The 26,669-nt window shown below is 58.3% G+C and overlaps 1 protein-coding gene across 2 annotated transcripts; it reads right to left on the minus strand.

The window, feature by feature from the left end:
• Window positions 1-768: 768 nt before the first annotated feature.
• ARHGEF37 (Rho guanine nucleotide exchange factor 37) lies at window positions 769-21,849 on the minus strand. Of its 2 annotated transcripts, XR_007628564.1 has the most exons (14): window positions 21,669-21,849; window positions 19,094-19,311; window positions 18,557-18,680; window positions 17,990-18,137; window positions 17,003-17,202; window positions 16,326-16,456; window positions 15,680-15,784; window positions 14,938-15,048; window positions 13,869-14,198; window positions 12,829-12,957; window positions 12,278-12,473; window positions 11,656-11,828; window positions 10,992-11,314; window positions 769-1,617 (listed from the first exon to the last, which is right to left on the minus strand). XR_007628564.1 is itself a non-coding variant. In XM_050312014.1 (13 exons), the coding sequence occupies exons 2-13, from the start codon at window positions 19,295-19,297 to the stop codon at window positions 11,105-11,107; spliced, it is 2,061 nt and encodes a 686-aa protein (XP_050167971.1). In that variant the 5' UTR covers window positions 19,298-19,311; window positions 21,669-21,849; the 3' UTR covers window positions 7,083-11,104. The 2 variants fall into 2 exon arrangements, 1 of the variants encoding a protein (XP_050167971.1); XM_050312014.1 differs by lacking the exon at window positions 769-1,617 and having other exon boundaries at window positions 7,083-11,314.
• Window positions 21,850-26,669: the final 4,820 nt, after the last annotated feature.

A 26,669-nucleotide genomic window follows, 5' to 3' on the forward strand; every position in this document is an offset into this window, starting at 1 on the left:
GGGAAGAGGGGGAAAGCTCAGGGGTTGAGCACATCTTGGACAAGCTCCAAGCAAGGGCTCCAGCCCTCCAGCCTCAAGCCTGGATCGTGGCAGGGGTTTACAGCTGGGGCTGTCCCACCAGGGCAGCAGCTGCAGCCCAGTCCCTGTGCAGGGCTCTGTGCCTCAACCTCCTGCCTTTGCCTGACACGTGCCCACCAAAGCCTGGCCTGGGAGCATGTGAGGCCACAGCCAGATCTCTCACCAGGGTGGGCTGTGCCCCTGCAGACCAGGTATCGGGCTGCCAGAGGCACTGAGTGCCTTTGTCCTTCCCACACCCCTCAGCAGAGCCCTTGGCATGGGAGAGAGAACTGCTAAAGTATTTTGCTGGAAAAATCACATTAATCATCCTCAGCACTTCCTCCCTGGCCTTTGTCACAGTTTGGTGCCCCAGCACCAGCTTTAAAAGCGTTATTTATTTTTAATAAAAGCTGATCTACAGAGCGATGTTTCTGGGATGATAAAAATAAAAATGCAGTGGTTGTCACAACTGTCAGCATCCCTGGGAATGGGGTCTGGCTGTGCCCGGCTGTGCTCCCCTCCAGCTTGTGCTGCTGCACGGGCAGGGGAGTAAGCAGCTGGCAGCATGTGGCTTGGGCAGCCTCTGTGCCAGGGAAAGCAGTTCCTGCTTTTTATTTTAATACACAGGTGCACTTCTTCAGTATACTCGTAATTTTCTAAATGTTTAGTAACTTTAATTTCATTTACTGCATGAATAAATGAGCAAATGTGACATATACAAATGTTGGGAAGCAAATTAGTTTATTAAGTCCCTTCATTAAAAGAACTATGTATTATTAAAATATCTGTATTGCAATGTGCTGATATCATATTAGCAACAGTAATAAGAAATCCTGTTTATCCATGTGAAACTAGATTTTTAGGGCATGGATCTAGCAGCATGCACCAAGAGCGAGCATTGCTGAGGTCATAAACCACGATGCCTGGTGGCATCCTCATTTGCCCAGGGAGCCATGGAGGGTCATGGGGCAGCATTCTGTATCCCAAGCTGGCTGGGATCTTCATTCCAAGGCAGTCCATGGAAAAGTCTGCCTCTATTCCCACAGCAGTGTCCCATCAGGCAGGGGGAGCAGGAAGCAAGCAGGAAGCACACTTCACTCATTTCCTGAGCATCTCTTCTCCTTCCATCGCTCTTCCTTTTGGCAGATGGGAACAAAGCTTGACTGGAGGCCCCAGGAAGAGCCCATCCCAACCCCTGCACATCCCTACTGCTGTAACTCTGCCTGCTCTGGCTGGCTCCCCTTGTTTCTCTGCTGGGCAGGGACAGGGCTCCTCTCAAGCTTGGGTTCCAAACCAGCTTTATCCGCAGAGCCCCATGAGCGATGGGATTTGAATGCTGCCTGGCCGAAGCAGAGCACAGCCATGGCTGGGACAAAACAAAACCAGCATTCACGGGCAGTCATTTAAATTCCCAGCAGCTGTTCCCTCCCAGCACACTCATGTCTGCCCTCCTTTGCTGTCCACAGGCACTTTCAGGGACTTTTTCCCTGGGTGGTGTGGGAGCAGGTTTCCAGCAAGTTCACCCATGACCAGCATCCTTCCTCCTCCTCTTCCTCCTGCCTGACAAAAATAAACAGCAAGCTTTGGTGGGGCAGCAGCTGGGGGTCTGCATCCACCAGGGCTTCAGCCCCTCAAGGTGCCTCCTCCCTGCTCCGGTGCAGTGGGTCATGTAGGGTCACCCAGGTGCTCTCCCCCAGAACCCCCGTGCTCGCTGGCACCCCCACCGGTTCCCAGTGCCCCACAGCTGCCTCCCTGGCTCCAGCTCATTCCCATTTCCTCGTGATGGTGCCTGGCCCCCTGAGGCTGAGCTGTGCTGTGGGGGTGGCTGCCCAGCCTGTCTCCAGCACTCACCACACGGCCTCAGTGGGAGAACTCCCCGGGGCAGGGGCACAGGCTGGCATGCGCCCCGGGACACAGGGAGAACCCAGCGGGATGGGGCTTCAGGCCAGCTGTAGCCACAAGAGCCCGAGCAGGAGCTCAGCAGAGCCTTTCGGCCCCAAGCACAGCTCACATGAGGAAGAAATGGCTCTTGCACATGTTTAGGTCTGGTTGGGTTTAACCCCAGCCCTGCCTTGCCGTGGGGGCCCAGCCACGAGCAGGCAGCGACACGCCAGGCCCGGCAGCAGGAGCCAGCACACGGCAGCTCCCAGGCAGAGATTGGCAGCTGCTCTGAAGAGCTGGTGGAGAAATGCTGCCTGCAGCCCCATTACGGCTGCGAGCGCAAATGAGTTTAGTGGCCTCAATTTAATTCCCATTTGTACGTGGTGGAAAAAAAAAAAAAAGAAAAAGTGGGAGAAGAGCAAAATCACGGATTGGCTGGGATGGGGATGCGCCAGCCGCAGCCACGTGGGAGGCACGAGCTCCAGGGATGTGCCGAGCCCCGGGCACAGGGTGCTGTGCTGGCAGGAGGGATGGGTGCCACAGGGGGATGGGAGGGACATGTCACTCCTGCTGGATGTGCCCAGTTCATGTAACTGGAGCCCATCAGCACCAGGCACAGGGCTACCACATCCCAGCAGGAATCCCAGACCGATGGCAAGTGTCTGGGCTGCTGGGGACCAAGCCAAGCCCTGTGGGGTGAATGCCTGTGTCTCCCTCCTCTCCTCACCCCAGGATGTGTGTGGGGCTGGAACAAACCTGGCCAAGGGAAGGCTGGCGGAGGAGAGGTGCCACGTAAAGCCCCCAGGAGCCAGGGCTCTGATTTCAAAAAATAAAGTGAGGTTTTCATCTGTATTTGCCTAGCGAGTTAATGACTTTATTTCTGATTTGATGCTCTTGTCCTTGATGACTCAGGTATGAAAAAGGAGAGCTGAAAAGAGCAAAGAGGCCCAGCTGGAGGGATGCTAGTGGTGGCTGCTCGGTGCCTGGCGTCCCCCACCTGGATCTCTTCCAGGGGATTCCAGAAATGCTGTCAACTCTGGGAGAGGGGCCATGGGCACAGGGAGTGCAGAAGCTCGGGGTGGTGAAAGCAGCAGCAGCAGCCACCCCCGATAAGAGATGGGCTCTGCCCCTTTATGGCTGTGGCTAAGGCACAGAAGCACAAGGTATTCTATACTTGGTGTGACCTGCCCAGATCATGCTGTACCACCCCTACCTCGTCACGTTCTGGGAGGAACAAACCTCTCTGATGGGGAGGATGTGAGACATTCCCCTTCCCAACACCCCAAACTGAAACCTCTATGCCCCTGCCCTTGTCCCTGGGTGACTGCTGAGGCCTGGTAGGCACTGGGAATGCCCCCAGTCTGGGGGAGTTAATCGGTCCCAGAGCAACCGAGCCCCTCCTGGCTCCATTTCTCCATCATGAGAAACAAACAGATGTGTTTTGGCTGAGTGAACTGGTTTGGACTGGGAGGACAATCCCAACCCCACTGCACCCAGTTCCCCCCAGACTAAAGGAGGACAAAAGGCACATTTTCTTTGGTGAGGAGGAGGTTTCTCCTCTCCCCATCCCTTGCTTCCAAGTTTGTCAGTCCCACAGAGACGTGAGCAGAACTCTCTGCATCTGGAGGGTTAACATCTCAGCTCTTCCAAATAAATAGAAAATGACCCAGTTTCTTTATTTTCTCTTTTCCCAAAGTCCAAGCACCCAAAAAATGAGACAGCAAGTGGGAGCCACAAATAGATTTCATGTATCCTGGCAGAGCTGGGAGATAAAAAGCAGGGAAAAGGACTCCTGCCTCCCCTGCTCAGATCTGGGTATGGTGAAGCACATCCTCCATGGGGTTAGCTTTCCTGGGCCAAAGAAACAGAAGAAGCTTTGGGTCTGATCCCACCTCAAATCCTCATCCTGGGGGTCCAGGCCCTTCCCAGGCAGGCTGGGAGCTTCCCCAGCACTGCTCCCATCTGCCTTGCTCCAAGTATTAAGGTGAGCAGCAGAACGTGCCCAGCCTTCCACTATTCCTATCACGTCCCATCTGGAGACAGAAATCTGCCTGCTGGCTTTACAATTAAAATTGAAATGATTTGATTATGGGGCTTCATTAGTAAAAACAAACACCAGGCAGCCTCCCTCCCTTTCCCCCTCCATCCCCGCCCAGCCGTTCCTCCCCGGGGCTGTTTTAGGTAAATCCCAGCCAGGATGCGGCAGGCACACAAAAGGCTTCGCATCTGCAGCTTGTACCTATAGCCGGGTGCAGCCCAAAGAAGGCAAATTTTAGACCCACAAATTCTCTCCTACGGATAGAGATGCAGGAGCAGCCTTGGGTTGATGGCTTGATACTGCATGGACTGCCCATCAGCAGGCACAGCGAGGGCTTGAGCGGCAGCAGGGTATTTTCCAGCCCCTCTGGGTGCTTACAGACATTACCAGGGGTGTCCCACAAACCTCGGGGCTCCTGATTTGCACTTTGACTCCATTCCCTTCATTCCGTGAGTCTTTTCAGTGGAACCGTTTGCACCTTCACACCAACCTGGACCTGCCATTGCTGGATCTGTTTTTCTTCCTCGCAGCTGGCTCATCCCACGGGAAGGGCTGGGCCGGACACGGAGCAGGCTGCCCGTGGTGTATGCAGATGCTCAGAGTCCCTAAAGCATTGGCAGTTCTGGGGGAAGTAATTCAATTAACACTAGGGGCGTTGGGAACAGGCTGTGCAGGCTGGGAGAGGAGGAATGCTAATGAAGGAGGGCTTGGGAATGCTGCTGGGTTAGAGTGCACTCGCCTGGCTGCTCCCAGTGACTGGTTTTCTCCAGTGGAGACAGGACAAGGGGGAACGGTTTCAAACTGAAAGAGAGTCGAGTTAGATTACCTATTAAAAAGAAATCCTTCCCTGTGAGCGTGGTGAGGCACTGGCACAGATTGCCCAGAGAAGCTGTGGCTGCCCCCTTCCTGGAAGTGTTCAAGGCCAGGTTAGATGGGGCTTGGAGTAACCTGGTCTGGTGGAAGGTGTCTCTGATCCTGGCAGAGGGTTGGAGGTGGATGATCTTTAGGCTTCCTTCCAACCCAGGTCATTTTATGATTCTGTGATTCTATGGGATGGCTCTGGCAGTGGGGATGTGTGGTGGGAATGAGGCAGCCTTTCTGCCTCACATGCCTGATGTGAGGAGAGGGCTTTGGAATGGCTCCGAGCTGGTGACCCCTTTGAGGGGAGCTGTGGCCATTGTATCTATCCCCTTTGCCATGCTGGACAACAGGACAGGGCAGCTGTCACAGGGGCTGGAGGGAAGGCTGAGGGAAGGCACCTCCTCCCCACCACACTCATTCCTTACCTCCTGTGACCTCTGGAAAGCCCTGAAGTGCTCTCCAGCCAGCAGAGTGACCTTGGGAACAAGAGAAGTCCTCAGCGATCTGCCTTTTGCTGCCACAGCAGATGAAGCCCTTGTGCCATGGGGCCAAGGAAGCCCCAGGGGAAAGGCTGCATCGCCTCAGGACCACCAGCTTGAGATCCTGCCTGGGGTCCCCCAGGTCACGGGGGGGCAGGGGCAGGGGGCAGGGACTGGGTGAGCTATTTGAGATGGATAGTGTTGCCTGGCAGTTCCAGCTGACTCATGTCAGGACCCAGCTGGCTTCCCAAAGGCGTGAAGCCTCCCCCAGTTGGGTGGCACTGTGGCCAGGGCAGGCGGCAGCGGGACGTGGGTTATAAGGTTACACCAAAGAAAGGGCAGCTCCAGGCGGGATGCTCCTCTCCCTGGCCATGTGCCACCTGCCTGCCCGGCCTCAGCTCAGCCTCTGGGGATGCTCCAGCTCCATTCCTCATGCAGGAGCCTGGATGCAACCCAGGGATAGTGGGGCCTGGCTGCCAGGATGTGCTCTGACAGAGGGGTCTGGTTGCCAAGATGTGCTCTAATAGTGGGGTCTGGCTCTGGGAATGTGATCTGATAGGGGGCTGCAGGAATGTGCTCCAACAGCCAAGCTGAGCCACAAGTGGGAGGCAGTGGGGCCAGATCCCTGGGCAAGTGTCACAAAGCCAGGGGCACTAAAAGCATTGCTGTCCTACCCAGGCTTGTCTTGTGGGCTAAATCTTTAACCAGATCAAGGGTTTAACTTTATCAGTGGCTGGGAAAACGTGGCACAGTTTCCCTGGGGCAAAGTATCTTGATCCCTGCAGAAATCTGACTGGTCTCACTCAGCGTGGCACTCGTGTCTGCCCCTTTGGCACAGGAACTCTCAGGATGCTCTGGAGCAGGGAGCAACCTGTGCCCCATGCCCAACCTGGGCTCCCAGCTGGTCTTCCCTCCAAAATTACGGCTTGCACAGACCCAGGAGTACCAGCACTAGGAGTTGGCACTTCCCCTTGCAGGGTGTACCTGGGTAGGGATTGCCCTCACAGCCACCACTGGAGATGAGACTTCCGTGTCCCCTCAGGGGAGCCCCACCACTGGCACCACAATTCCCCCGCCAGCTCCCCAGCCCTGGAAAACCTCCCACAACCCCTGCCCAGAGCAGGATGATTGATTATTGTTATTAGAGCTGCAGAACAGTTTCTGTGCACATCCAGGTGGTTCAGCAGCAATTAGTCACCCACCGGTGAGGGGGAACCAGGCTGCCCCTCTGTCCCTGCCAAGGTGGGAGCTCTCTGCTGACTCAGCGAGGGTCCGGGGCAGCTCCGGGTGCCCTATCTCCGGATGGAGCCCTATCTCCAGAGCCCTATCTCCGGATGGAGCCCTATCTCCTCGAGGGCTGTATCTGATGGGCAAGGGCAAGACTTTGGCAGCGGTACAGCCCCAGTGCAGGGCTCGAACCTGAGCTGATCCCCGCACCCCGAGGGCATCTGATAGGGGTAAGGAAGTGGGAGGGCAGTCCCTCCCACTTCAGATCAACAGAGATCTGTTCCCATCCAGGGTGATGCAGCGGCAGCAGATTGTGCTTTAACATGGGGTGGGCACAGTGGAGGGGCTGAGAGGGAGGGGAGGGCACGGAGGTGCTACCACAAGCCCCGGCACAGGGGTCCTGCGGGGCTGTGCCAGGCACAGCTCCAGCCCGGGGCTCATCTGGCAGCGCCACGACAGCAGGACATCGGCAGCAGCCGGCTGCGGGCTGGGAAGGGGGGGCCGTAATGACGGTCCATCTCAGCAAAGGTAGCAGAGCATGAAAGCAATTTCACACTTTATTAGACAATTCAGGTGCCAGCTGCACCAGCCTGGAGCGAGCACTGCAGCTCACACCTCCACTCCTGCTTCGCAGCCCCAGGGCCACTCTCCGCGGGGCTCAGCCCTCCCACAGGCCATGCTGGTCATGGTTGGTGCACGAGTGGCCAGCGAGGGCTGCAGGGGGCAAGGGCTGCTCCTTAGGGGCCTGGGAAAAGTGCAGCACAGGCTGGCTCTTCAGAGCCAGCTCAGCCTCGCGGAGGGGGTGAACTCCAGCTCCATGCCTGCAATCACAGCCCTGCTGGGACTGGCTGTGCCCTTCAGCCCAGGGCAGCCACCCTGCTCTCCTGGGTCCCCCCTTTCCTCTCATTTCCTGCCCTCCACAGCCCTGTTGCTCCCTTACTCCTATTCTGCCATGGTGAGGGGATGGTCTGGGTTTGGGAGCCTGGGCTTGGGGCTTCCCTGGCAGCTGCTTTTTCCTCTCGCACCCCTCTGCTTCCTGGGTGCCCCAGCAGAGCCATCGGGCACATCGACACCTGGGCACAGCCATCCTCCTGCAATCCAGCTGTCTCCACCTAGAGATGTGCTTTGTGGTCCCCCACCCCGCGTCCCCAGGGGCCAGCACGCCCCACAGAGCAGGGGAGAGCAGGCTCTGAGCTGCCACCATGCTGCCCTCCCGCACGCGGCCGGGCTGGCGCCCCATGCCCTGGGGACACGGCCGTGCGCTGTCACACCCCGCGGGTGGAAGCTGTCCAAATGCCTGCACGTCCAGGATATGAATCAGTGCCGACAGGAGTGCAACAGGCGCTCCTGGACAACCGGAGCTGCCACAAAGGCTGCTCTGGCAGCCAGGCTGTGCTGGTGCCAAATTCCTTGCAGGCTGGCGGGCAGGTTGCAGGCAGCAGTGCCTGCCTGGCTCTGCTGCCACCTCACAGATCAGCCCTGGGCATGGCAAAACCCCGGTCTGGCATGTGTTTCCCTCCCCTTGCACGGCTCTGCCTCTGTGGTGCCAAGCCACGGCACAGTGGCGCCCGGCCGGGGCGATGCCTAACCTTGACCTGACCGGGTGAGCAGCCGTCCCTGCCCAGCTGTCACCCCGTGCCCCTGGCCACAGGCATGTTCCACCAGGCCAGCCAGAGCATTCCTCCTGGGAGAGCCTGTCCTTGACAGGCTATTTAAAGGCACACTTGTGCCCTTTATCCCCCGTCATTTTTAGGCTGGAAGAGCCCTGTACCCACCGGTGATTCTGAGAGGGCACTTCCAGACTCGGGGCAGCAGCAGTGCATTGAGTTTGTGTGAAATCGTGAGAGAAGTGAGAGGTGCTGGAACGTGCGTCCTGCAGTCAAGTAGTAGGCCATGTCCTGAGGACATGGGGAAGGTCCCATGGCCGTCCAGGCTGGCAGCAGGGCTGCTGGGAACTGCAGAGCCCAGCTCACCCCTTCGGATCCCAAGACCAGAGGAGCCACATGAGCTGATTTCCCTCTTCCTAGGTGGGACCATCCGCCACCAGGACCTTGGGGAGGGCAGGACACCAGTCCCACTGCTGCTGGGCAGGGTGCTGATGCTGGCTGGCTCAGCACCTTTTCAAGGACCCTCTTGGTGCTTGGGCTGCACCTGGCTTGGAGCAAAACCGCCTTATCTGACAAGGGACAGAGGACAGGCAGCTGCTGCCTGACACAAGCAGCATGTCCCCAGTGTAGAGTCACCTGCAGAGCACTGGAGGGTGACTCCTGTACATCTGCTGGTGGGATGCACAGGGGCAGTTTCCACCTTGCCCTACAAGCCTGTCAGCCTGGCAAGTGCTGGTAGATGGGCTTGGGTAGATGGGTTGAGTGGGGACCCAGGAGAGGCAGCAGGGATCTGGGACACCTCCCTACATCCTGCAGCCCCTGTGCTGGCTGCAGGCTGGGCAAAGAACTCCTCCTGACCCACATTGACAGACACACAGGCAGCACCGGCAGTGGCTGGAGGGAGGGAGGGAAAGGAGAGCTGTTGTTTCAGAGCACTTGAAATCCAGAGTCTGGTGAGTGACAGACAAAACTCAACTGGCTATCAAGTCCTGCCTGCCCCAGATCTCCTTCCAATGGACAGATCAGTGCCCAGGCAGCAGTACTCTCTCAGCACTCCTTGTCCCACTGTCACCTTTAACCCTCTGAAGGGTCCTGGGCACTCCCAGGCTGTGGAGCAGGACCTGCCCGAGCTGCTGACTCCTGCCATTGCCTGTGCTGGTGCAGGGCTGATTGCAATTGCACCCCACTGAGCTGGCAGGAAGGTGACTGGAGAGGGAAATCCGACCTGATGTGATTTGATTAGGAACGGAAAAATCCAGAGGAGCCATCAGCAGCGAGCTGGAGGTGTGAGCTCTGTGGGCAGTTAAGGCTCAGACACACAGCCCCTGCACAGTGACCCTCATCCCCTCTGCCTGCCTCTTCTGCCATTCCAAAGAACCCATTGGCCTTTCCCCAGGCTGGGAGCAGCCCCAGGCAACATCCCCAACTCCAGCACTGCTGTCCCCTTCAAGGTTTCGTGTGGGTGAGCATTTGCTCGGGGCTTTCAATGGCACCTGGGCAGAGGCAGCTGCCCCCAGCCTCCCCACAAATAGCACCCCAGGACCCCACAGCTATAATGGAGAGTGAACCCCACAGAGTTCTGCCTCAAACCAGACCTACACGTGGGTTGCACAGAGCAGTGCCTGGGGCCTGTCCCCACCTGCCTGGCACCCACCCCATCCCTCCCCACACGGCACAAGGCTTGGGTGAGGACATGCCACCTTTGCCCCCCTGCCCAACCCGCACTGTGGGAACCCACACGCAGCCCCCACATCCCCCGGGGAGCCCGTGGGTGGCCGGGCATGCTGCCTCCCCGCCGGGCAGGGCACGGGGCCCGGCGTGCCGGCGCTCGCCAGCCGGGACACCGCACCTTTGATGCGGATGCCCAGGGCAGCCGGGACGACGCCAGGCTGCCGCACCGGCGGGTGCCTGCACTGCCCGCGGTGGGCGAGGGGTCGGCAACGTGGTCCCGTGGGCTGAGCTCTCCCGTGGTGCCAGTCACCCCTGGGGGCTTCTGAACTGCCCTCTGACACCATGGCAGCGCTGCCGTGGGCACGGCTGCCAACCCTCAGCCCCGTCAGCATCTCCAAACAGTGCCAGCACAACCGCGGGGAAACTGAGGCACGGAGCTGGGGCGCTTCAGGAGTAGCGGGAGGGGGAGGAGGGAGTGCTATCTCCACCCTCAGACCGAGCCTTAGGTCAGGGACCTACCGACCTAACTTCCTGACTCTCCCAAAAACCTCTTCCACGGGACCTCCGTCAACCCGCGGGGGATCTGTGCGGGTCGCAGGAGGGACGGGGCGCTCAGGGAGCCTTGTGAGCCGGGATATCCGTCCCACACCGGGCGGGTCGGGGTGCACACCTCGTCGGGCTGTGCCCCCGCACCCCACGGCCCCTGCACCAGTGCTCCCAGTACGCGCCGAGCGGGCACTGGGCGCTGGTTCGGGGCTCCCTCTGGTGGCCGCTCCGCGCGGCGCTGCCGGCCCAGGACGGCGCTGCCCCAAGCGCTCAGGTGGCGCCCGAGTGCCCCGGTGCCCAGTTCCCCCGGTGCCCAGTTGCCCAGTTCCCCAGTTGCCCAGGTGCCCCGTGCCTGGCCGAGGGCCCCTCTGCAGCGCTGCACCTTTGCCACTCAGTCCTGATCCAGCTGGGGACAATGCTGCCTCATCGTCCGCTGGGACACATTTGTCACTGACACGGGTTTCAGCAAATCCCCGGATAACTGCAGCCACCTGCCCTCACTCCCTCCGTGCTGCTTCGCGCTGTGCAAGCACACACACGGGACACGGCACCCTCACGCCTCCCCAGCGCCATCCTCGAGGCCCTGTCCCCCGGGGCCATATTCTGCCAGGTGCCTTCCCCCACCTTCCCAGCCCGGGGCTGCCTCCCTCCAGCATCTCCCGTGCGGAGTCCTCCGGTGCCAAGCCGACTGCTCCCATCCGATGAAGCCCATGCCCTTGGGTGTGGGCTGGCCGTGCTCACACGGGCAAGCTCCAGCCCAGGGGCTCCTGCACGGGGACGGTCACCAGGTAGCTGGAGGGCACGTAGCCCCTCTGGCCGTTCACCTCCACCAGGCTCCACTCCTTGCTCCCCTTCTTGTCGTGAGGCTCCAGCACCACCACAGGCTGCCCTGCCTGGAGATTCACCTCCTGCGGACTCCTGGCTGCGAAGGAGAAGCCGGCAACCACCTGGGAAAGGCAGGGAAGGAGGGAGGAAGCCCTTGCTGGACATGAGAGTCAAAGGGAGATGGACACACAAGACATTCTGAGAGGGCAGTGACACAGATGGAGGGACAGTGGAGACCCACCAAACACAGTTCTCTTGCTCTGCCCACCCTGGTGCCAGCAAGGAGAATATCAGCCTCATGTGGCACTCAGACAAGGGTATGACACTCCCTGCTGGGCAGGTGGCTGCACAGGTATGACCATGTGTGTGCTGGAAAAGCAGGTCCACCTTCCCACCCACACAAGAACTACCACAGAGCTTGTGGCATTGCTAGGAATGGCTCTGGGGTGTCCCCCCCTCTTACCTGGAATGTTGGGGTGAAGGTGGCCACCTGGGGCTTGGGGGCTTCAGGTAATGCATAGGAATGTCGCCTTCTCTCTATGCCACTCTCTGGGGTTAGCAACTCCATCTGGGGCTGCTGGCTTTGTACCGGGGAATATGGCTGGAGTTTTGCAGCAGGCACAAACCCTCGGGGACCTGGAGGACATGGACACACATGGGTCACGGGGCCCCACTGCCTGACACATGTAGGACTGGTTGGAGGAGAGAGGAATGACACTTTGGCTTTTGCTTGGCTTGGCACAGCAGCCCTGCTCAAACAAGTCCATTACTAGGAGATATCCAGCAGAAATCCCCTCCCACAAAAAAGGAATTCCATGTGTTTCTCTGTGCGTGGATTCTCCTTTCTCAGCCACGACACTTTGTGAGTCTTCCCTCAGGGAATGAGTTGGGAAGCCTGAACCTCACAGCTAATGACAACGGGTGCAGCTGGCAAAGCTGAAGTGGATTTGGGCTGAACAAAGCCTGGAAGGGAGGACCCAGGAGGCCATGGCCCACTTTTTCATCCAGGATGAGGAAGTGGTGTGGGTTTGGTTCCTGACCCTGGTGCCAAGGCAGGGGGAGGCTGCCCATCGTACTCACGGTACCTCCAGCATCCACCAGCCATCTGCTCGTGTTCCCCTTCGTGTCGGCACTTTGCAGCAGAGCTACAATCTGGCCCCTCAGCAAGGTCAGGTCCAAGTCTTTGCTGCCGCTGATGTTGCTTGTCACTTGGTAAAGTTTGTCTGGGCCGTGCTTGCTCACAAGGGAGAGGACCTTCCGCTCCTCAGCAGGGTTCAGAGGCTGGCGGGGAGCAGGAGACACAGGAGCACTTGATGAAACACACAGGAGACATGTACACATGCCCTCCCTTTGGCAGGATCGCATCCCAGTGAGAGGTTAGAGGACCCCTAACCTCCTTCACACTATCTGCTCTACCCCATGGTTTGGAGATGAGTGCCCAGAACTAGAATTGCTGAGCTGCTTCATCCCTGGTTATTTCCAGCCAGCTGCTGTCAGAGGGAAATACTATGGCCATGGCAACCCTCTGGGTCACTTTCTGAGCCAATCTCCCTGCCAAGGAGATGTCCTGCACTGGGAAGCCACAGTCCTATCTCTTTATCCATCTGGCCAGACACATCCCCTTCCCAACCCCTACCTGTGTCACAGGGCTTGGCGTGACAGTCTCAAAGGTCTGGCAGAAGGTCCGGAGCTGAGCATATGACTGCTGCAAGGTGTCTTCCACCACCTTCCAGAAACTAGGCAGAGGCATGTAGCCATGGGGTATCTGTGGAGACAAACTCTGAGATCAGAGAAGGCCCTGGGGAGAGGAAGAGCTGAGTAGGGTAGGATCAGAAGAAAAGGAGCAAGAAGAAAAGGGGTAAGAAAGCAAGAGAACAGACCTGGCCACTAAAGATGCACCTTGAACCTATGATCAAAGCTGCTCCTCTCTGTCTGTGAGCTACTTTCTCTAGGCAGGACCATGACACATGGGGTTCTTCGGCTGTATCCAGCCAACCAGAGCAGTCCCTCACCCCTGCTGTCCAGCCCTGAGCTCACAGCCTGTCCCAACTGACTATAAAGGGAGACAGGTAGGTGTAGCTCCAGGGTAAACTCCAGGTAGCTCCAGGTCTGCAGCATATGCAGCCTGGACTGAGAAAGGGTAACCAACCCTCCTGACTAAGTATGAGCAGTGCTGCACCTTGTTCTCATCCTGATCATGGATCAGTCCAGAGCCATGCTCTGCCCCAGGGCTTTCAAATGCCCTGACCCTCCACGTTTGCATCAGGCTCAAGAGTACCACGGGGAGCGGTTCTGGGAGACACCTCCCAGGTGATGGGTGTTGAGGGGTACTTGTTCCTCAGGCCAGGAGCTGCCTTTCTCCTCCTTGCCTTCATGGCACAGAGCTCTCAGGAGCTCAGAGTTAACACTGATCTCTCAGGTAGCATCACATCAATAAATTACCAGTAGCGTCTGCAAAGAGAAAGCAGGACAGTTTCTGGCAGTGCAGAAGAGAAAATTTGGCTTTCCCCAGGCAGGGAGGAGGAGAGATTGCTTACAAATCCTAGACAGGGAGTTGTGTGTCTGTAAGGGTGGGCTTGGGCCACAGCAAACCTTCAGAGCCCGGGTGTCTGAGATGGCCCAAGCCTGCAGAAGGTCTGGCTCAGCTCACGTGCCTGTTTGGGCACACACGCTCACCTGCCCCAGCTCCTTGTCTGCCCGTTGCAGGACCTGGGCAGCCAAGTCCCGCTGCAGGGCGCTGAAGGAGCACAGGATCTGCTTCAGGAGCTGCACAGCCACCTGGTTGAACTGTGGGAGCTCCGCCACGAGCAGGTCGTTGATGGCGAGGTAGGTGTTCATGGCTGCCTCCTCGTCATACGTCACGCTGCCCATCTCGCTCTTCCGCTCCTGGATCTCCTCATAGTCCAGCAGCTTGTCCAGGCGCTTCTTGACCAGCTGCTGTGGCCCCACCAGCATGTCTGAGAGGCTGCTGAGGGGCTGGCAGACCAGCCTGTCCAGCCTTTGCTTCTGTGAGGCGAGAGAACACAAACCCCTATGTGAGCCCCCCAAACGGGACCAGCTGCCTGCATGGGGCACTGTCTTATGGAGGGTAAAAGGCTTGGGGACCGTTGAGGGGCTTTGTGTGGAGTGGGAAGCATCTCAGGCATCTTTTCCTGAAGGCACATAGGATGCCAAGCAAAGCAAACCCTTGATAGAGAGCAGTCACACCTGCCACAATTCCAAACTTGTGCTCCATGCAAATGACCGGGTAGGACCCCTTAATGGCCCAGACCAGTTTCACCCGGGCTCCTCCCACACTCCTGCCCACAGCCCATTTAAGGGCCTTCTGCCCCTGCCTGAGTGTTACTGTGAGTGTGCTGGTTTCTGTTTCCTTGGATCTCTTCTGTAGGTAGCCCAGCTCCTGGATGCACCCATCAGACAGACAGTGCAGCTTTTCTCCAGCCCTGGATGGGCTCTGGAGCTGTGTTGTAGTTGTGACTCTGCCCAAGCCCTCCCTTCTCTCCTGGATGGACCCTGAAGCTGGTTCCTCGCTTCATGTGTCTGGGACTGCTGATGGATCCTGTTACTTGCTCCTGGCTCTGCTGCAAATTTGAGGCCTCAGGGGACTGTGAGGACTCTGCTCTGGGGTCCCTCTCAGCTCCTGGCTGCCCTGCCCTGTGGGAGCAGCCAGCCCCCTACTGTGCCCTGGCAGAAGGTGGGAGAGCAATGCTTGGCTGAGGGAGATGTGCAGGGAAGGAGCACTCACAAACTCTGGGAAAACGGTGTACTGGAGGCATTCTGCGAAGTGCCGATACTGCTGGGCAGGTCCTTCATCCATCTGCAGGTCACGCTGGTGTGGGGTGGGCAACAGGAATGCCTGAAAGGGAGAAAGCATCAGACTCCCTTACCTCCTGCCCAATCCTATACGGGGAGTCCTTCTCAATACTTTTATGACAAGGTCTTTCCAGCCTGCTGCTTTCTGAACCCTCTGTCATTTCCTGAGGCTTTCCTGATAATGCCGTCTGGGGATTGCATGTTTTGCCATCACTCATACTTTCATTTCCCTCAGATGCCCCAAGGGATTTCTAGGAGAATATCACAGTAGCTGCTGACCCAGGTGATTTCAAAAGGGAAATTTGTTGTCAGAACTGACCTGGAGACATTTCTGCCTTACATCTGTTATTAAAGCAAGAATCCCCAGGCTGAACAACACTTGGCCTTTTCAGTCACTTAAGACCTTGAAATAATGATAAGTTTAAGGACAGATTATTCTTAAATGACACCAGCTCAGACTGTGTTGTCAAAGCCTCAGCTTTGGTTTAAGCTCCCCTGGACCTGAGCAATCCTTGGATGTTGTGCAACTCCCTGACACAACAGGACATTTTAGCTGAGCTGCAAATCCCTGAACACCCCCAGCAGCTCTTGCTTTCCTAAGTGTTCTACAATCCCAAGGAACAGGTCCTGAAGCCTAAATGGAGCCAACCCCTTGCTGGTGGTCAAGGTTTTACCTCTAAATTGCTCAGGTAGGATGCTACATTCTCCTTCAGGGTGACCACACTGGACACCACACACTGGAATTTCTCTTCCAGGTCGTTGTACTCCTTGTCCTCTGTCTGCAAGGCAAGAGGCAGCTAATCACCAGCCAGATCCCCATTGCTGGGGGCTAACACAGCAGCCAGGCACTTGCCTGAAGCTCACAGGGCTGGGGACAGGCAGGGGAGACTCTGAGGGGCTCCAGGAATCTGGAGAGGGGCCAAGACATGGGTTGCTTGGGGTGCAGGCAGCAACAAGGCCTTTGGTGTGGTCGTGGTGCTGGGGAACACTAAGGTGTCTTTGCTTTTGCTGGGATGTTTAAGGATCCTGTAGGTCCTTTTGGGGGCCAAAGTTCTGCCCTGCAATGCTCCGAGGCAGGGAATGACGTGTGTCCCTGCATCCCTCCTGCCCTGCTGGTCCTTGGGATGGAGGACCAGGAGTCATCCTTGGGCTGCTCTGCGATGGGACTGTGGCTCCCGTGTCAGTGCCAGCCACCCCACCCTGGCCCCACTCTCCCCATTCCTTGGGGGAGGCACCTTGGGAGCAGCGGAAAGCCCCAGAAATGGCCTGAGGAGAGGCAGCAGGTCCCTGGGTGCAGGCAGAGGGGCATGGGCTGCCCACCTTGGCCACGATGCCGGCCTCATGCATGAGGAGCCGGCTCAGCCGCGTGGTCTTCTTGGCGATGGAGTGGGTGTTGAGGCGCGCCAGGCGGTCCCGCAGCGTCAGGTGCTCGGCCTTGTTGTATTTGGTTGCTGCCTCGGGTGGGGGGGACACAAGGTGAGGGGGGAGAAAAGATCAGAAGAGGAGACTTCATGGCAGCATCTTCAGTAGCCTGAGCAGGCAACTAAGGTGAACAGCATAGGGGCTGGGGCTGATCAACAGGATAAGCACAACCCACATCAAAGAAGGAAAGTACTAGGAAAACCAAAAAGAAGCCAAGCTCCCATCTGTGGGGAGCCTGATTTCTCCTGTCCCAAGGGCAGGAGTGTTCTTTTCAGTTCCCCAGACCCAGGAATGCAGACAGACTGGTTTTATCCTCAGCCCCCCACCCTGCCCATGCCACTCTGCTCCTGCAGCCTTCAGGTCTTGCCCAGAGTGGCATTTACAGGACCAGAGCAGTTCCAGGAGCTGCCTGCACAGAGCCCGTGGCTCCACCAGGCAGGATGGGTGGAGAGCAGGAGAGCTTTGAACTGATTGAAGTGGGAATTCCTGCAACGCCAAGGGGAGACAACTGGGGTTGGGCTGGGGGTTCCCAGGGGCTGTGCCCCCTGCCTGCAGCGAGACCCCTGACCGCTCACCTACTTCCCTGCGCCGTTTGTACTCGTTGATGTTGGCGTTGACCTGGGCCATGGCACGAACAGCTGCCTGCAGGGCCGGGTGGGCGCTGGCACTGGCCGGGGTGTTCTCCAGGATCTTCCCCAGCAGCAGTGGGTATTTGGTGACCCTCTGCACCGGCATCACCAGGAAGAAGCTGAGGTCTGATGCGCCTGTGTGAGGCCTGATGGAGAGGGGAATTGCTCAAGGGTGGTGGGGAGAGCTGCCTTCCCGCCCTGCTGCTCCTGCCAGCTTCTCTGCGAGTGTTTTGGGGAGACAGTAGACCAGAAGTCATGGGGGATTTCTGGCTGTGAACCTTTGCTCCCTTCCAGCTGCCAGCCCTGAGGGCAGTGCCAGCCCCACGTGGGCACCCTGCCTCCCTGAACAGTGCTGTGCTTGTCTAGCTATGAGACACAGGATCTGTGCTTGCTCTGTGGGCAGTGGGGAGGGAGAGGGTGAGCAAAGTGCAGGCAAGACTCCCCTTTGACCCAAAGGCAAAGCATATCTCATTCAGGAATCACATCACCTGTGCTCTAAGCAGCAAACCCCAGGAGTTCCTCCACTGCCACTCCTGCATCTCCTGGCTCTGACAGTGTTTGTGACCCACCTGATTGATCAGGAGGAGTTTGGAAGGTCCTCCAGGGGCAGCCTGTCTCTCTGGTCAGGCTGGGAACATGTGCCCTTCATGGGGCACAATGGGGGAGGCAGCAGCTGTCTGTGACACCCATCCTTTATTTTGGGGTCCACCATAAAAAATCACCAACTGTAGTGGCCCTTTGGCATGTGTCCCCAGGGATCCAGGACGGGCTGCCAGGGATTACACCAGGAAATGCCACAAAAGTAGTGGCCATGATATTACACCCAACCTGGTGACACATACCCATACAGGCAGCTTGTCCAGAGAGGAGAAGGGCAAAGCCAGTAGGTAAAACAGGGAGAGGAAGGTGGTGGCCTCAGCAGCAGCTACCTACACTGTTGCATTCAGGGTGTCCAAGATCTCCTCCTGCAGCCTGGGGTCCTTGCGGTAGCTCTCCACCAGCTGGAGGGCATGGTCGTAGCTGGCACAGTAGATCTTGTACACAGTCTCCATCTCTTCCTTGAACTCATGGAACAGGGTGCCTGCGGAAGGAGAGCGAGGCTGGAAAGTTTGGTCCTTTCCTATGGCCTCAGAGAAAACCCCTCAGAGAGTGTTTTTTTTCCCTCAGCCTGCCGGAAGGGTGAAGCCAGCAGAGCAGTGCCAGCCAAGGGTGCCAGGGCAGTGCTCTGCACCCAGGCACCTCTGCTAAACTGGGCCTGGTGCTCTTCCCCTTCCACTGTCTGCAGGCTGGGCAGGTCTGCCTTGCCCCCATGGGGTGGGCTCCCTGTGGACACCAATGTGCTGGCAGCAGCACTTCCCAGAGCCAGGGGAGGTGCAGGAGGTGTCAGGGCAGGTGGGATGGGGATGGAATCTCCACATGCCCAGAGCTGGGCGGTGGCACTGCCAGCACCAGCAAACGCATGGATGGGCACAGGTCAGCTATTGGCAGTGCACCACTTACTGATGCAGAGCAGCTGCTCCTGCCCCTGGGTGGCCGTGGCCTCAAGGCCCTTCAGAAACCGTCTGGAGACATGGAGGATGTCGTCGGTGTTAGAGAAGAGCCCTTCCAGGTCCAGATCAGGCAGCTGAAGGGAACAAAGATGCCCCAGGCTAAGCCAAATACATCAGAGTTGGGCTGTGTGTTCCTGAGGTGCTCACGCCCCCCTGAGACTCATCTGCCCCATGTGATACCCGAGGAGTTGGAGTGATGCTCTGTTTCAGGAGGTTTTGGGAATGCTGAGACCTGCCTGTACTCCCAAGTGGGGCAATGAGGTCTTTTCATGTTACAGGCACAGGGTTAAAGCTGCAGGATGGCTTTACTGGGTCAGACCCAATGCCAATCCAACCCCAGACCTTGGCTGGTCAGGGGGAGCCCAGGCAGGAAGGTGGAAGGTGAGCACATGGCGACCTCCCGGCAGGGATCTGGGCATCTCACAGCTCTCAACAGATTCACCCTACAGTGCCCAGACCCTGGGTGGGGGGATGTGCCCCATGTCACCTGCTTCTTCTGGAGGTGTGCCCGGATGTCCGACACACAGAGCTGGATGTTGTGGACATAGCTGGCCTCGGTGGTGATGAGCTCCTCCACTGCCAGCCGCTGGCTCAGCTCCATCCTGTCGCAGGGCAGCACCTCCTCGTAGATGGCCTCTTCAGCCTCCTCTGCCTCCTCAGCATCGGGCTCCGCCCCACTGGCACTCGCCATCTCAGCGGGGCACTCTGCAGGGGTGGCAGGGGGTAGGGACAGGCTGTGACAAGGGCAGACTGGTGCTCTGGTGCCCAACCCAGAGCAGTGTCTGTGCTCCCTCCCCTGTGCCAGGGGCACCACGCAGCACATCCCCAGGGACCCAATCCCTCTGCATTTACAAGCAAGGCATGGATGACACTCCAAAACCATAAAACCATGAAGTGCTGCAAGGCAGGAACAGTCTGGCTGCCGTGGGCAGACACCCACGTGTGGCAGGCAGGGACTTGCCACGTGCACACACACACATGTGCCCATACTCCCAGGGACCACGTGCAGGGCCAGGGGATGGGCAAGGGGGCCTCCAGGTGCAGGTGGGGGCCTGGCAGCTCCCACTCAGCTCTGGGACTGTGCTGGGGCTGTTCTCGAGGGCAGAGTGGGGTTTGCCACCTCCGCTCCAGCTCCTTCCTGCCAGGGCCAGTTGTTCCCTCCCTGCCCTGGCTGTCGGCGCCTGGCACCTTGCCTTGTGTTTAAGGGCTCTGTTAAAGTACAAAGAGTGTTTCTGCAGTGCTTGAACAAGAGACGTTTCTGTGACAGCGAGAGCGGGTTTAAAAGCCACTGGGACGGGGGGAGAAGTGGGCAAAGCTGTGACGCCTCTGCCAGATGCACTGGCAGCCCCTGGTATGCAATGCCTGTGCCCTGCCTGGCACGGGGCACTGCCTTGTCTCTGCCTGCTGAGAGTGTGGAAAATCAGAGCTGATTCATGACTGTTTTCTTCTCAGGAAACATGCTCTGCTCTAACTGATACCGAGCAGGATGGAGCAGCTCCCAAAGCATCACAGATAGTGCTTGATTCCTGGCAGGAGGCCTTGAGGGAGAAGGATGTGGCACGGCCCACACCAGCACAGTGCACAGCTTGGCTGGATCCAGACCCCAGCCAGGGGAAGGAATTCTGCCAGACTTTCCACCTGCCTGTGGAGGAGGTGAAGAGCAAAGGCAAGGCAGAGGTGGCTTGGCAGGGTAAAAGCAAGATGGCACAAGCAGCAGCACAGGAAGGGCAGCTCTGTCCCTGCTCTCCACTGCCTGCCCAGCCAGTACCAACCTCCACAGCCAGACTGCAACAAGCCAGGTGCCCACTTTGGAAGCTGCAGCACCAGGCACTTGCAGTGGGAGCAGGGAGAGGGGCTGGCAGGACAGCCCAAGTCTATGCTGGGGAGAGTCCAGCTAATAAGCAGGGTGAATGTCCCCTCCTGGCATATGCCCACTGCTGTGCTGGAGGAGAGCTGGGCTTGGCACAGCAAGCAAACACGAGTGAGAAGGCACTGGACCTCCATCTGCCTGATAGGGGTACGTCACCCTGCCAGCTGTCATCCCTGCCCTCTGTGACTTGGCTGCCTCCCCTGCCTGTGGCATGGCACTGGCTGCTACAGCACATGGGGAGTAGGAGACACTTCTCTGCACCCCTCTGGATACTTCTGAGGTGTCCAGGCAGAAGGATTTCCATCAAGGACTGTTGGACACGCTCAGTGTCCTCCGCCTGGGCAAAACCCTCGCTCAGAGGAAAAACCCTTGCTGTGGTGGAGGCAGGTGGAAAGCCCTGACCTGACACACCCCCTGAAGCCCTGGAGGGATGTCCCTCAGCTGAGGGCAGGCCAGCATTGATCCCTGCAGCATCCCCAGAGCACGCAGCTGCTTTGGGGGGTTTTTCCCACGCTGGGGAAACCTCTTTCCCTCTCCTCACCCCCCTGGCCTGAGGCATCGGAGGGACAAGGGAACTGGGCAAAACTAAAACGCAGCATTTCTGGGCAGCGTTAGAGCAGCTGGAGAACACAGGAGCTGCTTTCGCTTCCCCAGCCCTTCCTCCCAGGCAGCTGCCCGCATTTGAGCTGTCACTGCCGCCTCGGCGGCTCCCAGCATCCCTGTCCGTGACGAAGGGGCTTACAGCATCCCTGTCCGTAACGGGAGGTCTCTGAGCACCCCTGTCTGTAACCAGGGGACTCCCATCATCCCTGTCTGTAACCAGGGGGTTCCCATAATCCCTGTCTGTAACCAGAGGGCTCCCAGCATCCCTGTTTGTATGTAACCAGGGGACTCCCAGCATCTCTGTTTCTAACCAGAGGGCTCCGGGCATCCCCGCCTGTAACGAAAGGGCTCCCATCATCCCTGTTTGTAACCAGGGGGCTCCCAGCATCCCTGTTTCTAACTAGGGGGCTCCGGGCACCCCAGTCCGTAACGCGGACACGGCCGCCCCCCGGCCCGCCCCAAGCCCCGCGCGCAGGGATGCCCAGCTCCGGGTCCACAGGTCCCACTGATCCCCGGGGGTGCCACCCTCGCTGCCCGCGCAGCCCCGGCCTCCCCTCCGCGCCCCGAAAGCCCAGGCCCCGGCTCTCACCTGCGGCGCAGGTCGCCGTGCCCGGCCGTGGCCGCTGTCGCGCCGCTGCGGGCGGTGACACCGCAGCCGCAGCCGGGCTGGCACCGGGCGGGGTCCGCGGTACGGGGCGATCCCGAGCGGGGGGCGATCCCGAGCAGAGGGTGATCGCGGCCGGGGAGTGCCCGGCCCCGCCGATCCCGGCCCCGGCAGCCGCAGCCGGTCGGAGGGAGGCTCGGCGAGGCGGCCCCTGCGCACGCCCGGCGGGGCGGGGGGGTTGGCGGCCGGCCCGGCTGGCAGCGGCTGCCCCGGAGCGCACCGCCCCCGCCGGCACCGGGCCGCGGGACAGCGGCGGGGGGGCTCCCTTCTGCAACAGCAGCCGACCCCCCAGCGCCGGGCCCGGCTCTGTATTGGCCCCTCTACCCCTTGGTCCATCCTCAAACCGCGGTGCACCGGCAGCAGCTGCGGCTGGAGAGCAGGGGACGCACCGCCTCGCCCCTGCCATAAATAGCAGGGACAGGTCCCCGGTGTCTCCATGGCCTTGCTGCAGCTCCGCTGTGCACCCCGCGTTGATGCCACGGTGCCCCCCATGCCACTGCTCTGCCATTGCTCAGCAGCTGCTCAGCCACGGAAAAGGGGGCAGAGAAAACAGAAATGAAAATATAACCGAGGAAGTGGTTGCCAGGATTAGGGCACTGGGAGCCAGTGGCTACTGGGCATGAAGTTGTTTTTATGCTGGTGAGGTGTTTACAAGCTCATAAACAAGCTATTGAGAAGTGAGGCTGTTCCTTAGCCAGCTGCTGTGCTGGGAGCTCAGATTCATCCCAACCGCAGGGAGGGGACAGCAGCACCTGGGCTTTTCCAGACTGACCCACAGTGTGCAAAAAGCCTCACGTTAAAAAGGACTCTGAGTCCTTCAGTGGCTCATGCAGATCAAAGGCAGCACCTGTGTCTAGATCCAACCCCCCCATGGACCAGGACAAGCTGTCTGGCACCTCCAGCCCTTCGCTCTGGGTCCCTTTCTGGGACCATTTTTGATATGGGCTGGGCAGGGCAGCATGGGGACCCACATGCACCTGCTCCGCTGGCTCCTACTCAGTGCTGGTGCCAGGAAGGCCATCCTGCCCCCCTGCCTGCCCTGCCTGCATCCCATCCTGCCCACGGAGAGGCTGGGTGCAGCTCACGGGGCCCCAAGCAATGACTGTGGAACTGCTTTCCTTCATCCCTGCACTGAAGGAGGGGGTGCTGGAGCACACAGGAGCAGTTGTGGGTGGAGAAGCTGGGCAGCCAAGCCTGAGGAGAAGCAAAGGATGGGAATAAGCCCAAGCTAGTCTTTGGGGGAGAGGCCAATGAATATACAGCGATGTCCCCTGACTGGGTGGGTAGACAGGGTAAAGCCACCCCAGGACAATTGTTCCCAGACTGGTCCATGCTGGATGGGCTTTGGGAAGACATGTGGCCAAGGGAGAGATCCACATGTGGCTGGGCAGTGAGGGCATTACCTGGCTGTGGCCTTGGGAACACAGATGTCCTTCCTCCCTTGCAGGTGGCAGCAGGGATTCAGTCCTTGACCAGGTGCTTTCTGAAGCAGCGAAAGGCCTGGCCAGGCAGCCTTTGGGCTGTCACCACACCGACATCAGGAGTTCTCCAGCTCTGTCCTTGGGGACAGGTGCTCTTACTGCCATGTCCAACGAAGCCATCAGCCCTGGAGACACATCACCGCTGCTTTGCTCCCATCAGCATATTGTGGGTGATCACGCCAGGGCAGGAACCATGTTCTGTTGGCTGCCGAGGAGTCCCAGCAGGGCAGTGCTGCCTCCTTGGTCAGAACCCTGACCCTGTCAGGTCCAGCTCCGCCCCGACCAGCTCACACCCTGGGTGTTGCCTCAGGCATATTTGCCATTCCAGTCCAGTTTTTCAGAGGCTGTGTAACCTGGCTCCAGCGAGTTCCTTGCAGGATGACCTCTCTGTCCTCCTTCCTGACACCTCCTTCCCTCCAGCGCAAGTCGTTTCCTTCCTGCTGTGCCGCTGGCCCCACGCGCCTCTCATCCAGCCCTGGACTGGGGCTGCGGCTCCACTCACCTCACCTGGGTGGCTCAGGGACCAGGAGCAGTGTGATAGTGCTGTCGCCACTCCAGGGCTCCCCAGGGAGGTGTGGAAGTGGGCTGGCTGCCCTGGCCTGGCTCTCCTTGCACAAGGAAAGCAAATAGGCTCTGGCTGGTTGAGCACAAGTGTTTGTGTCCCAGCGTGAGGTGTTGTGCTCAGGCGAAGCCAAGCTAAAGTGTTCCAGCGGGGTGCGCTGTCCCCTGGCAGTCTTGGCGTCAGCTCCGTTGTGGATGTGCCCCCGAGCTGCCAACACGAAACCCGGCAAGCAATGGCAGGGAGTGGGACCATGTGTGGGATCATGTGTGGGACCGCACAGCCGCCGAGGGAGGCAGGACTGGCTTCACCTGCAACAGAGCCAGCTTTGTGCAACCTGGTTGCAAAACTGTTTTTACAGGATGCTTCTCACAGAGCAAGGGTGAGCCACCTCCACAGCACTGCCCTCCTCATACCCATTGCCACAGCAGGAGTGCTCTGCCAGCCCTTTCCTGGCAGTACTTAAGGAAAAAATCAACCCCATGTGGCTGGTGGGACTAGATGCCCCCTGACACTCCTTGTGTGATTGACCACAGGCTCAGTCCAGAGGCTGGAGAAACACCTGATGGTTCTGGGCTCCAGCTCAAAACAGGCTGGAAGCCTCAGGTGAAAGCCTCAGGAAGAGAGAGGCAGATGGAAGGCAGGAACTTGTGGCTACCCAGCAACCATCCAGGCAGAAGGCACCAGGAGGTGCCTAGGAGGTGGTTATTGCCCCCTTACATCTCCCCCCGAGCTTCTGCTGGCTCCAGGAAAGCCTTTTGCTCTTGACAAGGACTTTCCCTGCTACTCCAAACATTAACGTTCAGGCTGGAACATTGGAATGAAAGCTAAAGCCATAAGGGGGCTCTGTGGCAACGCACCAGATAAGCTTTGAGTTAGACAGGGCTTGCTCAGAAAATAAGCACGGCCTCCAGCCACGCAAAGCACGGCAGTTCAGGCTCTGCTGAATAACAACAGCAGGCGGGGGTTCCTCTCCCAACAGCAGGTTGGCGCAGGAAAGTTACATTTCCTCCATTTAATCTTTTCCATTATTACTGTTCTTTGGATTTCTTTCCCGTCTTGAAAGGTCTTGGTGACCACACGCCACTATCGGCCATTCATTCTGAAAATGAAAACACAGGGAAAAAAAACAGGAGCTCAAGAATGTGCTTGCAGGTGCATCCTAATCACAAAACTTCCTCCCACGCTGCCCGGCTTGGAAGTGGACTTTGCCTGCAACCTCACTGCTTGTGTGTGCTGTGCAAGGCAGGGTACTTTGAGCTGTGGGAAAGGAGGAAAGAACCTGTGAAATGAAAGGCCTTCATTCTGCTGAGCTTGCCATCAGCATGAGCAAATCCAGAAAAACCACATAGATGTCATTCTTTTCTCTTCCTTCTTCCCTTCCCATTTAACGTGCTTAAATCACCCGTGGGAGGGAAGGAGGGCTGTGCATCCCTTCTCAGGATAATCCCATCCACGTACTTGGCCACGGCTGTGCCCAGAGAGGGCTCCCAGGCAGGTAGAAATGGTGTCAGCTCCAGGGGTCTGGACTGAGGTGCAGGCTCCAGCCACATGCCTGCACCACAAGGCAGAGCACAGGCTAAAAATAAGCAGATAGGATTTGATCCAAGCAGAATAAATTAAGAGTCAGCTCTTTATTTCCAAGAGGGTTATTTATGGGCCCTGTGCAGACCTCCTTCACGGAGGAGGCTTCAGCCACTCTTGGCCTCTGTGAGACTACAGCAGCCCAAGTCTTGTGTATTTAGTGGTTTTAGTGGTTAAAGCTTCATGTACAAAAGCCTCTGTGGTCCTTCTCTCTCCACTCTGCTTTTCCTATCCTAAGATCCCCATTTCTCTCCCAGGGCTGGTGGCTCTGGGCTTTTCACCTGTCTGTCCCAAGTCCCTGTTACCAGCTGAGCCAGCTGATGGTGATGACAACTCAAGGAGAAAGCCAGAGGCCGGTGTGAGGGCACCAAATTCCAAGGTATCCATCTTTCCGCCCCGACAGTGGTGCCAGTTCTCTCAGGACCAACGTGGAGAAGTGCTCTGGTCAGAGCCCTTTGCCATCCCTCACTCTGCTAACCAAGCAGTACTGGTATTTAGTATTTTCTTTCAATAAGAGGTAGTGGTGGCTGCTTTTCTTGCTGGTGTCTCTGCTGGTGAAGGATAAGCTTGCTGGAGAGCACCATTACCCAGTCAGCAAACAGGCTGTTTCATAAGGGCTATGGGCTGCATGATCTGCCATCCCTGCCCATCAAGAACATACACCAAGCTTTTCCTGGGGGATGATGTCTCCAAACCCATGAGCAGGACAGGCACTTAGTCCCTGTCTCTGCCCTGCTCTGCCCTGGAAAGCCATGGATTAGCAGGATGCAGAGGTGTGCACAGTCCATGGGCATCTGGGCCAGGATGCAGGGAGAGAGAGAGGTGTCTGCAGCATCTCGCAGCTCTGAGAGGAAGAACAAATGTCTTCAGGACAGTCCAGCCCGAGATGGGGCCACCAACACCCATCATGGGGCAGTGCCAGTGACAACGCTCAATGCCCAAAGCACGGGCACACCACCCCACCAAGTACCGTCTGCCTGCAGTGAGGAGGACAGGAGACACGAGAAAGGTAAGAAGAGTTCAGAAAATTCTGGTGGTTTCTGCTGTTTAGTCATTTCCACTGATCAAACCAACATTTTTCTCCCTGCCTGACTTTGTACAATTTCTGCTTCTGCCACGTCATCACAACCACCCACCCGCGGAGCTGGAGCTCCACGTGAGCAGCACCTCCTCCCCCTGGTACCCCACACAGCTGGGCTTCAGGGCACCCCCTGCCCACACCCCACCCCCGGGTGCAGTCACTCTCCTGAGCAAGGTTAGGGCACAAGAAGATGAGCAGAAGCACATCCCCTCAAGATTCAC

This window comes from Myiozetetes cayanensis, unplaced genomic scaffold (assembly GCF_022539395.1).
Source record: "Myiozetetes cayanensis isolate MyiCay16 unplaced genomic scaffold, myiCay2020 scf17, whole genome shotgun sequence".
In the NCBI taxonomy this organism is placed as follows: domain Eukaryota; kingdom Metazoa; phylum Chordata; class Aves; order Passeriformes; family Tyrannidae; genus Myiozetetes; species Myiozetetes cayanensis.